Here is a 13,818-nt window from a genome sequence, read left to right on the forward strand (position 1 = left end):
CAAGTGGTTAATAACCACTGAACAGGTTATCAAGCCTTGTTCTATCGAGAGAGGGGCGCCCGCTACCTTTGCAAACCAAGTGCTATCTGAATACAGAATTTTGGCAACTAATTCTCCTATGTCAGTGAAGTACATTTAATTTGAAATTATTTTACTGTTTGTGACCAAATTGTGCATTTGTATTTATTACTTTAGATCATGGGGAATTCATATGCTGGGCAACTGAAGTCTGCTCGTTTTGAGGAGGCGCTTCACAATTCCATCGAGGCGTCGCTCAGATGCAGTAGTGCTGTGCCAAGGCCAGTTTTTTCTCAGCTTTACTTGGACGCAGACCACCCTGTTCTCACCCCAGAAGGTAAAGTGGTGAATCGTTCTGGATTTAAGTGTGGGCGCAACCAGGAGTGATGTAGGTGTGCTATAGAGTAATTCCTGTTACTAAACAATACATCGATGATTCCCTCTTGCCGGGTTTAGGGCATAATCCACATACAACAGAAATTTAGAGCACATGCTAACTTTGGAGAGCTACTAGTTATCAAGCAGAGAGGGGCAGGCTTGAGAACTAGTGATTTCACACAAGAAAATCCTCAGCCCCAGCACCACACACAATAGTGCCTTCCCCAACCCCTACCCATCTCTCCACTTTTGTCAGATGTAGGATTCTGTGCTGTTAGATTACATCCTTCCTTGAGCTCTCGTGTTGTATAGATCACACTTTATCATGTACCTGGGGTTACACTAATAACTAGAGAAGAAGCCATGCAGCGTTCAGCTTGTATTTCAGAGTTGGACGGGTAATTGGCACTCAGAGCAGTTGCATGTCAGCCCCAAAGCCAGGCTACTAAGGCTTTGTGTACTTTGGCCTTTATTTCTGTACATATTGAGACTAAAATACCTGTACGGCTAAATGCTGATTTATATTTACATACTGTGACGAATCGGGACAATTGGTCCCTGCTCCCCAGAGGGCAGCCACCCCTTATAAAGCTAGGGAGGTGAGCCAGCTACGCAAGACTGTCCCTAGGGGTTGGGGCAAGTGGGACCTCACTGGGAGTGACTCCCCTCTTGGGGACAAGGACTCCTATCCCACCAAGGAACTCCCTGTCCAAAACACCCTTTCTGGCTATATGGAGGTTGGATAGACTTTGGAATCTCCTGTATGGACTCTATCCCACAAAGCTCTTTATTTGTCTCTATTGGCTTCAGGTAATGCTGAACTGCGCCTAAATGCTAGGGTCAAGGAAGACTGACACCATCCCTTGTGTTCCAGTGACCAGTATAAGGAGGGAGACGGCTACAGAGGGAGGAGAGCCTCTATAGCAGCAACGTCCTGGAGGGGCGAAGCCACATTGAGCCAGCAGTGGCATGACCGATGAGGGGCAGTGGTTGGCCTGGTGCTCAGCAAACTACTGCGAGAGGTGAAAGGAGCCTGAGGTCCCGAGCTCCACTCGGCAAGTGCCTTTCCCGCGGCGAGCGGGTAGAAGGCTTCTGGGTTTTGTAAATACTGAAATTGACACATGTAGGAGAATTTAAGAGAATGTAACATGCATATGGCCCCACTAAACCGGAGTGAAAGAGATAGGAACACTATAATGCAAGGTTGGAAAAGCTGCAGAAAGCCTACAAGCTTAAGAGAAGCTATGGGCCTACATCCCCACTGAAACAAAGCGGAAGAGACATAAACATAGTTTATGAAAGCTGGAATAGCCAGCAAGGGTATATAAGGACAGATACAAGTCCTGCGCTGAGAGCACGAAAGGAAGGCAAATGCAGGAGACCCCGGGGTGCTGTATTACCCAAGTGGGCAGACGCACTAAGAGAGATTGTGTACTTTTATTTTTATTAGTGTGTGGTTTCCTAACTAAACCTTTCGGCTCTCCATCAGCACAGTCAAAATCAATTAAAACATTGTGTACTTGTGAATTAAGATATTTACCGCAGAGCCACAGGACTTTGTCACAAAGCTCAGAAAGAAAAGAAGTGTCTTTTCAAGTAATCCTACAGGGATTGGAACATTTAAAAATCAGATGGTTTTCTTAATCAGTGGGAGAGTGATATGATATGGCATTTATAACGCGCCTATACACAAGTGTTTCGTGTGAAGTGAAACCCATTCAGAAGATAAGTACTCGATACAAAGATTGTGAAGAATATACCATTGTGTTCTAAGGGAACCTTGAGGCTGAGAGCAAGTCAATTACAAATTGGGCCAGGCAGACCAGGCTGTTGGGCAAGCCTCCATTTATCGTTTTTGGTCTTTTTTTATTTTAATACTGTTTGACCGTGACCCCATGTAGTCAGAGTTCCTCTGGTTCACCACATCATAACCAAATATACTTTGAATTGCAATGCATAGTGTGTCTAATCCAGAGATTGTCACTTCTCCCAAGGGGCGGGAGCCCCTTCATGTGAGACTGCTACGCAACATTCCCCCTAGGGGTGGCGGTAAGTGGGACTTCACAGGGAGAGACTCCCCTCTTGGGGGTCAGTGCCCCCCTGGCCCCCTGTCCAATGAGGAATTCCAATGTTATTTGCATACATCCAGTACAACTTTATCAGTTGACGGACAACTAGACTCCTCTTACATCTGTTATTCTAATGTAACGACAGACAACCAGTATCAGCATGGTACTGTGAAGAGTAAGGACATAGGAGTGATAAGGAATGCCGGTCTGTCAATCACTGAGACAAAGAGACCTAAAGGTGTTATGAAGAGTCCAGTTTCAACACAAAGGAAGGACTGCCTTGAGAAGCTGGGGAAACCCCAGCGTGGCATAATGAAAGTGGGAGGGCTAAGAGAACTAGGAAGAGAGATCCTGGAGTTTCAAACCGTCTGGCAAAGGGTAACTCTGGGAGATCGCTGTTTTGCATGTTGGCAAACCGCAGGAGAGACGCAGTACACTATCTGCAGAACAGTTTGAAGAGAGGTTGTCAGAGGCTACTGGTTCCTGGAGGGACGTTTGAATGGGGCTGGACAGGAGCCCCAACCGTGATGTGCCTGTAATGAAGCATGCCAAGGACAGACCAGGACAGGTCTGTCAATCCAAAGAGGACCCCAGGATGGAATAGAGCACGGGAGGTGGAAGCCTGGAAGAGGAGAGTTTGTACTTCCCTTGCGTTGCTAATGCCACACACAGACATTGAGGCGTGTCAAAGGAGAGAACGGAAGAAAAGGAAAAGGCTGTCCTGACGGAAAGCAGAGAAGAAATCTGGAAGAGTGCTGATCTGGTGGCGCTTTCCCATTACACCAAAGGTAAAGGGGAGAGCAGGAGACCCATGGAAAGGGGTGTGAGATCCTTTGTTTTTTTGCAAAAGTTGCTGTTTGTGACAGAAATTGGGAAAGACCACCTTGGGTGAGCAGGGTTACTCTTCTTAGGTTTGACCTGAACTGTATTGTAGCAATGGATGAGCAACCAGGCCTAGTCTAAGGAGAGAGGAGGGCTGTAGTAGGTGCACACCTTGGTTCGAGAAAACACAACACTGTTGTAATTTAAAGAACCCGGTAAGTACTAGAAAACATGTACAATAGTATTAGAACACTTCTAATTCTCTTCGGATAGTAAGCCACAGGTGTAGTTGCATAAAAACAACTTTTAGGTTAACAAATCACTTAATCGACCAACTTGAAACATATATGCAAACTTTACAAACTTTACAAACACATTATAACTTTTAAGAGTCCAACCCTATCTGGTATGAGTTCAGATGGATCACTGGGCCACCAGTGACTAGGGGTTAGGCAGGGAAAAGGCAGGAAGGCAGTTTTCAAAGAGATAGTATCCAGCAGGATTCACTATTGTTGCAGGTAAGTAACAGCGTTGGTCAAAAAGCTCAGGAAGGTTTTTGGGAACCCCTTGAAGGATTACCACAAGGACCAATGTTCTAGGGCAGGTGGTTTAACCGCAAGAGCACAATCTGTTGTCTACCCTAATATAGCTCTATGGGGACCTGGAAGGGTGCAAGTTGAAAGCTATGTAGAGCGCCCAGAATCACAGGATCAAGCAAACAGGCTCCAGGTAAGGTTTACCAGGAGTGGGACATTACCTTCAAGTGAAAAAGCAATTACAGCAGGACGGTTCCAGCGCGACAGCAGACCCGATCACAGGTTTCTCGGTCTTGCTGACAGGAGAAGGGGACTTTAGTGGATCCAGTGACCGCTCTCATGCAGATGGCCACCCAGCAAAGGATCTTCATGTTTCTGGCTTGTTCGTGCTTTTTTCAGGCTCGGAGGAGCGACAGTTGTCACTGTGGTCAACTCCTCTTGGTTTCTCGGTTCTCGCCTCTGATGAGGGGACTTTTGGGAGCCAGTTCGAGAAGATGCAGATCTAGGAGGATGCCCTCGAAGTTGCAGTTGAAACCCCGCTTCTGGAGGCGATGCACAAAGTAGTAGCACAGGACCATGGGTATTGGGCGTTTGCAGTCCGTTTAGGGAACAGCTCTTCCAGGGATGGTGCACATTGTAGTTAGTCTTGGGACTGGTTAGACCTACCAGTTCATGGTAGGAAATTGTCCTCTTCGGATCTTCCTTGTCACTCAGGAGGAGGAGGACTGGACAGCAGCGGTTACTTAATAGGCTCTGATGGCCGCTGGAAGTTGCTGGTGGCGTCTTGCTTCATCCTCCTTCTCCGGAATCTTCTGTTTCATTTGTCGACTGAGTTTCAGCTCCAGGAACTTGAAATGTATCCAGGAATACGGCTGAGTCCACCAATCCTGCCCCAGGTGCCATTCAAACTTGGGGAGTGGTTGTCCAATGGGGACAACCAGCTTCCCAGTCTGGTTAGGCACACTGCAGGACAAGGGAGGTTTGGTCAACTCCCCCACTTCCTGTCCTGCCAGTCGTTCAGAGACCCTTTGTGGGCTTTCCTTGGGAAGCCTGGGAAAGACAAAGGGACAAGAGAATCCTCCCCCACCCAGAAAGGTAGAAGGACCCAGAAACAACATCGTCTTGTTTAGGGCTTAAAGTAAAACCACTATTTTTGGTAAATGATATCCCTTGAGTCACATACTGCAGCTGTGAAGACAGCCTGGGATAAAAGTTCACAAAAAGCTGTGCAAAAGGTACACTGCCACCAGCATGAAAAAATCGACCTGTCGCAGTAAATACGTTTCTGGAGAATCAAATAGGGATACATTGTCTACCCTCGGCACTCCTCTTAAGGTGGGGTGTGCTGATCGCGAAGAAACAAAACACACAAGGGATATAAAGTATCCCCTGACCCTACTAACTTTAGGAGCTAGTCAGGAAAATAAACAAATAATGGGGGTGGGTGCGGCTCTAGGGGCTTTCCAGCAGCACTGCACAAAAGATATGGTGGGCTGCTTTAGTAAAATGTCAGCAAGTAGGAGAAAAGCATGACTCAGAATTAACAGAAATTGGTCAAAAAGGTTCCATACACCAGACTAAAAAGGAGAGTGAGTGGGGAAAAGGTTCCCACTAATTCGGGGGCAATTAGCACAAAAACCAGGTGTCCAGCAAAACAGTGCTGGGCGAATCGCAGAGTTTTCACACAAGAAAACGAAATCTACACTAACGGTGCTGGAAAACCGGATATAAAGATTGGAGTAATCCTACTCGTCCCAGTCAATTGCAAGATTATAAGAAAAGTGAAAATCACTCTGGGATTCATCATATTCATCCCCGTGAATGGCAAGATCATGAGAAGAGCAAGAGTCAAACAAAGGCTCAGCCTACTTGTTTCAGTGACAATATAAATAACAGGAAAGAGGTTTGTTCCCAAAAACAGATTTTTGTCCCAAAAAAGAAAGAAAGAGATTGTTAAGACCAACATATATTCAGAGACTCGGTCAAGAATCAGAGGAAATCTAGAGAGGAATCTTGGGTCAGTAGCCAAAATGCAAAGGATTGGAAACGCCCCTTGGAAGAACTGAAGGACTTATTACAAGAGATGGCAAGAGACTATCTGAAGATCTTGTATTGAGGAGAACTTTGCGGAAAAGCAATCCAGGAGAAGGGAGTCATTCTCCTGGCCTTTCGTTTTTAAGTATTAGTGGCAGGGTCCATGTAGCTTAGATTTGGACGGAGGACAGACTTACTTAGGAATTCACCATTGATGACGAGCACCCTAGTTTAGTTGTTTGGTAGGGAAACCCTTAAGATAGGTAACGTTAAGTATTTTCTTCATTTTCCAATAAACCTTTTGAAAACGGCACCAATTGGTCAGTCTCCTTCTGTCATACCATAATAGCTATATGATTTTAAAAACGGACAAAGTATATTCATTTTAATTTCTATCAAACTCCTTTTAGTTCCTGTCTCAGACACCACACTACTTTGCCCACGCCCCCCCCCCCTCACACACACTATTTTACATCTTACTAGGTGAGTGTTGCACCCCTGAAGCCCAGCAGGCCCAAAAATCTAACGTTTTGGCCAAATCCGACGGCCCCCAGGCCCGTGTGCAGCCCCTCCAGGCCCCGCTGCCTTCCGTGTTTGTCTGCCTCTCCCTCCTCCCTCCCCGCCCACCTTCCCCCAATTGTGGCTCCATCTAGGCCTTAACAGACACTCCCAGGGCAGCCCTCTGCCCGGCAGCCCCTATGGCTATGGACCCCTAGGAAAAGGACGACTCCAACAGAGGCGGCTCCAAGTAGTGTCTGCATGTGTCAGCAGGGGAAGCCAGTAGCTTAACAGACACCAACAAAAACTGTAATTGTGGCATGAGTGGGGTGTAGAGCAATTGCTTTACACCAGAAAGTACCCACCACTCTACCTTACCTTCCCAGAACTTAGACTGCCATAGACTTAGCCCAAGCATACTTAGAAAGATTTGTTCCACCAGCTGGATGTTATCCATGACAGAATTTGAAATGTTGCCTTGCACTGCATCCTAACAAACAAGTCCATGTTAACAAGTGTCACACCTGGAGGGAACTGTGGATGCTAGCCTGCGCCGCATCTAGATAGATTTGCGAATGTCGGCACCTGCCTACTTAGACGGAATTAGGAAAATTAGCATACACCACACTTGATTGAACTCTGATAGAAAAGTGCTTGTTGGCATGCACTGCATCCAGCTAGAACTCTTAGCTTTGTCCTGCCTCGCATCTTGATGGGATTATGAATGTTATCACATGTCACACCTAGGTGGAACTTAAATGTTAGCAAGTATCCAAACATAGAATTGGGAACATTAGCCTGCGCTGCATCTAGATAGGATTGTGAATATTAGCATGCGCCATACATGGATGAAGCTGTAAATGTTAGCATGTGCCACACCTAGATGGAATTCTTAACCTTAGCCTGCGTCGCATCAAAACAGGATTATGAATGTTAGCATGTGCCACACTTGGATGAAATCATGATCACTAGCCTGCCTCCCATCTAGACCGAACATTGAAAATTAGCAAGTGCTGCACCCCGATGAAATTGTGCATGGCAGCAAGCATCACACCCAGACATAATTGCAAAGACTGCAATGCCAACTAACCAATCCACTAACAATTTCATCCCTCTGCATACACCTCTCAAACTCTAACCAAACACAACCACAAGCCTAAACGACAGCAATCCGCACAAACTTCACTACACTGCAACAACAAAACAAACCACACATAGACTTGCACAACATAACACGACGACTACCGACTGCAAAACACCCCAAGCCTAGCCAACGGACCCACCGGGCTGAGGCTGCCAACAGCACATCACTGCTCTCTTGCACTTTTCCAGCTTACTCCCACTAACTCACCCCCCTCCTCCCTTTTTCAGAGCTGCCAGAGCGCCAGGGGACCACTCCGGTGGTGATAGTGTGCGGTACAAATATCCTTTAACATTAACACCACCAGCCACCCCTTGCAATCAGCTACATCTAAGCACATACAACACAACACCCGCTCTTCCCATTATTGCAGCGTTGCTGGTCTGCTTAATCTTTTTTAATGTTACAAGTAACGAGAGTTTGACCCTGCATGTCAAGTCTTAACCATTGCTTTTTATCCTAAAAAAGGTAATTGTGTGTCTGCTTTTGGTGCAGACGTGAAACCCCGGGTCGAGGACTTAGACAAAGAGTTGGTTCATCGGTGTACGCAGAACGGCAGCCTTGACCTGACCACCAGCCAGGCTGTCCCTGAAATGGAGGATGAGGAGGAAGAGGAAGACCTATCCGATACTAATAGTCCACCACTCCCCTATGCCCAGAAACCGGCCCCAGAAGGCTCTTGCACAACCGATGGTTAGTGTCTCTTTGTTGTTGCTTGGTGCGGTAAACGTGTTGTCAAAAGTGCACAGTCTGTGAAAGTAAACTCTTCAATATTTTTTTCTTAAAGGTGGTGGGAATATATCTGATGTGGAAAATGTGCTGATGCCCGTTTCAATGTGACTCATTGTACAACAAAGATAGTAACCAAATTTGTTGTAAGATGAAATCAGTGTGTCCATAGAGTATGAGTTTCCAGCCTACTCATGACACACCAACTATAAATATTCTACAGATTCTCCACTGAATAATCAGTGCAGTTTCCCCTGTGCCTCAACCTAGGGATTTCTGAAAGTGATCGTAGCTTTTGCTCTACACCGCTTCTGCTTGCTCTACCAATTCACAAGCTAGAAAAAGAGGATCCAAACTGGAACCCTCCCGTCCCCTGCACACCTTTAAATTGCGTCGAAGAGACGCCTAAATAACAATTCAAAAAGAGTAATTCACAATATACAATCGGAATATTCAATTGTAAAGCAGATTTAGCCAATGAATGTAATACAATCCATAGTTTAGGTATAAAGAACAAGTATTGTTTATTCCAAACGCAAATAGCAGAGAAGGTTCAGTTCATTAAGGGTGGCTGACGCGTTTCGAGAAGCAAAATCTCTTCTTCATGAGCCAAAGACCATGCAAAAGAACTAAATGTAGAGAAATATAGAGCAAATATACAAAAATGAAAATTAGGGTTGTGTAGCTATCACGTCAATTTGACAGCCTGCGTTGTATTTACAATTGCATAGTTGTATTCTAGCATTAGGGTGTCACAGTCATCTACAATCACATTGGAAAGACGACCATAGGCAAGTTCAATTTTTACAGTTTTAGTTTAAGCTATATCCAAAGCCACTGTCAACTAAATCTTGAGCCGGCCATAGCGGTCAATTAACAGAAAATAACCAACCAGAGTCTTATAGCTAGGATGGCAGAATATGTCAGAAACGTAAGGGTTAAACATATGCTCACCATGAACCATGAATCTGAGGACCCTGTGTGCTGCAACGTTTGGTGGTGTCTCTAAGAGACAGAGGTTCACGTAGGAGCATGTAACAGATCAAAGAAATGGAGCGGGAGCCCGGTGCACTGTGCTCCCGCTCCATTTCTTTGATCTGTTACATGCTCCTTGAATGATTGAACCTCTTGAAGCTTGTAACCCCTTAACCATAAAATTAAGAGTGTGCACCCTCTATCTCTCTTTGTTCTACCAATTCACAACCCATACTGTGGTGTGATAAATTGTCTGTTTGCCTGGAGCAGCTGCCGCCTACTCACAATATTATTGAGCGTCTTTGTGGCTAACAATCTCTCCGAGTACTTAAAACAATGCCCAGTTTACATAATTCTAATGGGGTGACAGAATGTTTCCAAAATGGGTTGAGATCAATGTTAGGCAAAGTTTGAATGCAGTACCCTCTGGGAACACTACAAACAACTATGACTACAGGTATAGACAACCCAACCTTTGGTATAAGCTTGTACTAGACAGTTCTGGTAGCGTGTTGAGCAGCCAGGCTTATCTCAAGAGGGGAAATGTGAGCTGTAGTGGAGTTACACAAAGATTCACAGTTGCAGGTATTCAAATGAACTCTTGCACTTAAGGTTTCTTGCATAAACAATTATTTCAGTTATAAAGCCTTCTTCAGAAGAGAGCAATAGAATAGTAACACACAAATATACTTCAATACTGTACACTTTGAGTTTCTGAATCAGAAAAGACCCTTTTGGGATGGCCCACAGACACAACCTACACCCACAGGTGACTTCAGTAACAAGGGTGCTGGGGACATTAATACCTTACTGTTGGCATTCAGAATACTCTTTTAAAAGTTGGTAAAAGGCAAAGGTTATTAAAACACAAGAGACCATAAATATTCCAACGCAGTGCAGATGCTTTTATAGTTCACTAGAAGTCTTTCAATTCAATGGGCTAAGCCAAAGTCAATGGGCAAAAGTGTTGGATAGGATAAAGCACTTCTGGTAAGTAATGGAAAAGTCTTTGCACAAGTTCTTAGGAGTCTTTGATGAAGAATCAAATGTAGGGCCACAATCTGATTAGGCTTGTGAGTTGTGGAAGTTACAAGTACTTTACAGTAAGAGGTAAATTGTCTTAGACTTTTTACACTACTTTCGTAAAGAAGAAAAGATTCAGCTGGTGACTTCTGTTCCTTTGCAGCTCTACAGATCTCACTGTTCCTGGGCCTCAGTCATGGGGACAAGACGGAGGACGTCGGGGAACTCCTGCACTGCACTGGCACCGTCAAAACTGCCAACCAGCAAACTTTACTTTCATTGGCTATTTCGGGTTTCAGCTCCTTGCGGTACAGCAAGTAGCGATAAGCATGGTTCCTGGCTGTCGAGGTGCACTGTCCTCACTTCTGGGGTCCTGCACTCTGCTGAGGGGGCTCAGGCTTGGTCAGTCCTGCTTCGTGGGAGTCCGAAGGATCTTACAAAAGCTTTAGGCCAGCTTAAAAGTAACGCACTCAATCTGGTGTCCCTCTCCCTGGCTATTCGGGTCTTGCAGCAACTCTGAGGAAATTCAACCAGCTCTGAGATGGGTGTACAGCTAGCTTACTTTGGAGTTGATTGGTCCCACCAACTCAAAGGGAGAAGTCGTCGTTGCAGGGGCTTCTCTGTTGATGCGAACTTGGCAAGTAGTCACTGCAGCAGAGCTTCACCGGGCAAACCAGCGGTCCAGGAGTTGCAGCAGGCGTCTTCTTCAGTTCCTTCGTCCAGTGGTCGACTCTGCCTTCCAAGCCAAAAGACTCGCCTTTTATTCAGTTCTCTCCCATTCATTCCAGCCTAGCTGTCACTCACCCCGCAGGGTGGCTGTCCATGCCGGACAGTCTTCCAGCCAATCACCACAGAGTGCATTTGGGTCTCCTAGGAGACTAAGCACAGGGAGTTTTGGGCACCTCCCTCACTTCCTGCCTACTCCAGACACTCTGGAGCCAGAGGCAGGTTTCACTCTTGAAGCCCGACAAAGGCGAATGAACAAAGAGGCCAAACCTGGTTTGGCGCGCAGAGAAAAACTCTAGAAGGACCTTTCCACAAAGACATGGCGAAAAACAAAGACCGGGGACCATTTTAGCAAAGATGGCTGGACGCCATTTTGAAAAAGATGGCTCCCACAGTTAATGTACCGGGTCCGCGAACGGTCGCGGTAAATGCAAAACTTGGTAGTTCAAAATGAAACCACTGCCACCAGCCAGTCAATTGAGGAAAGGGTAACATAAAAAATGTTACATGAGCATTTAGACACAGGGGATACTAAGTAACCCCTCCAGCACTCTACTGTAGGGTAGGGTGTGATGGGTCTAGCGAGTACAATGCTAAGTAAAGTCAATTTCACTTTACTGTTCTGGGAAACAGTAGTTTATCCCAGAGAAGGTATTTAAACCTTGGAAAATTTAAAAGACTTCCCTGTGCCACTGCACTGAAGGTGCTGTGTGACACAATTGTAAATGTTGATGCGTATGGAGTTGGTTCGACTCCATAACCAAAAAGAATACAAACACAGAAAACAAATAGAATTAAAATTACAAAGTCCCAAAGTTCAGCAAAAGAGCTCGGGGTCTGTAAGGTAGAGAGGAATTAGCACATTGTTGAGAATTCTCCCCAACAATCAAACAAGATGCTGCTTTTGGTACCTTCTTTTGGACTAACAGAAAATCAATACTGTGGAGAGATCTAACAATGCAATCGCAATCGTTTTCGAAGTCCCACAGACTTCATCAGATGGTTCACAGTCTGATGAAGTCTGTGGGACTTCGAAAGCAAGTGCACTGTTCCATCTCGGCACAGTATTTTCAGTTTGATACATTTGTATCAAACCCTGCATCTTGTGCGGTTTTGAATTGTACGAGCACAGCGGCAGACTTTTCTTTGCACAAAAATGTGTTGAAAACCTTTGTTCATTAGAAATTGAAGTGTTTTCTGAACGAGTGCAAGGTTTATATGTGCTGTAATCTTAAAAAAAATGAAAAAAGGAAGGTTTATCTTATTATTGCCAAGACAAAAAATGAATTGTGTGTATGATAAAAATATACAGAGTTGGGCACGCAGACTTACTTTATGGTTTCCTGCAGGAATGTAATCCAGAAAAATACTACTAGAACTTTTACATAGCACTTGTTACTACTAGGTGTGCCACTTCATAGAGCTGGAAATAACAAATTCAACTATTTCCCAACTTGATGTACACAAAGAATTGACCATGGGAGAATAAAGGACTGAGTTCATCCTACCAGGATTCAGTCCTGAGACCAGCAACTTGATCGCAGGTCCTAGCCGTGAGCTCTGTACTCCGAAATGGGACCAGTTTAGTACCAAGAACTTGGCGTCTTCATTATGCCATGCTGTGCACGATGGGGTGAAAATGCTATCCTAGATAACATGAAGTATTTTTGGGAAATGTCCACTTCTTTCTCTTAGGACCCATTTCCACTCTTAGCATTACTTTTCAGAGAGACAGAGCAGTTGTGGCATTTGTTTGACAAACTAGTACAAAACAAGTGAGGGCTAGGAACAGTCTAGCAGCTCCGTCTTCCAACTGAATATAAACAGCTTACTGACTATCCTTGAACTTTTGTTTAATTTCTGGGCTCTGTCTGGCCCCCTTTAAATAGATAACTTAGCCCAGCCATCTTATTTTGACTGCAATTCACAGGACCGGGCTACCCTCCTACCTGTAGAGAAATGTTTGCATATACCTACAAAGAAATGCACATACCTACAAAGAGATGTGGGTGGTTGCTTGGGGTATGCTCTGCACTGGGAAAGCGGACCGCCTCAACCAGGACTTATCGGCGTCTCAAATGTCATTTGCCCATTTGTTTGCACGCGTGCGGTTACCAGAGTGTCGCAGGGTGACCCTTTATCCATGTTTCACAATCTGGGTCGGACTGGGACAAGAAATGAGCCCGGTCACCCAAAAAACGTGTCCCCTTGTGACCCTTGACCTCACCAGAAGGGATGTCATTTGACCCCACCCCAAAGTGACATCCCAGGAAGCGATGAAACACAACCTTTCACCCCTTGACAAAACAGGAAGTGGCATCAAATAGCATTGTTCCCAAGTACACTAAATCACTGTGAATCCAAGCAGACGTCCAAGGCCAAATGATATGTTATTGTATAGCACTTACGCTTAAGCTCTTTTTTTAAGAACTAATATGCATACAATATCACCCAACCGGTGTTGGTACTCATTTATCGGCCTAAGAAGGATGAAAAGCTTTTTGAAAAAGGAAAAACAAAATTGAAAAAAATATAATTTCAATTTTTATTTCTTCCAAACCAGCCCAGGCATGGCCAGAAACCGGCCCCCACACCCCAGGGGACTATTTCGGCCCGGCGAGGGGCCAGTTCGACCCTGTTTACAATTAATGAAGTACAATGCTGGATGGTGATTAACTGGAAGTTCGAGGGGATTGTATCCTCAGACGTATTCCACATCTATGACAGGTAATGACCACAGCTGTGCTGCTTTGGAGAATTTTCGGCAGTGGGCGTCCTGCGTCGATGGCGTTGATACGTTGTTCCTCGAGGGCCTCTGTCGAGGGTCAACGTCCCATCGAAAGAACGTTACCAGATAAGGTAAGTAACT

At 45.2% G+C, this 13,818-nt stretch overlaps 1 protein-coding gene across 5 annotated transcripts in view; it reads left to right on the forward strand.

Annotated features, from left to right (window-relative positions):
- Positions 1 to 13,818, forward strand: part of GREB1L (GREB1 like retinoic acid receptor coactivator) — a 1,340,557-nt gene that overhangs the window by 914,916 nt on the left and 411,823 nt on the right. For 3 of the 5 annotated variants that reach the window (XM_069620882.1, XM_069620883.1, XM_069620885.1), the window contains exons 4-5: positions 196 to 355; positions 7,965 to 8,189. In XM_069620882.1, the coding sequence (XP_069476983.1) occupies positions 199 to 355; positions 7,965 to 8,189 (382 nt within the window). In that variant the 5' untranslated portion in view covers positions 196 to 198. The remainder of the gene's footprint in view (positions 1 to 195; positions 356 to 7,964; positions 8,190 to 13,818) is intronic. The other 2 variants (XM_069620884.1, XM_069620886.1) reach the window with 1 other exon arrangement.

This window comes from Ambystoma mexicanum, chromosome 5q, assembly GCF_040938575.1.
Source record: "Ambystoma mexicanum isolate Mex_15411 chromosome 5q, UKY_AmexF1_1, whole genome shotgun sequence".
Taxonomy (NCBI): Eukaryota; Metazoa; Chordata; class Amphibia; order Caudata; family Ambystomatidae; genus Ambystoma; species Ambystoma mexicanum.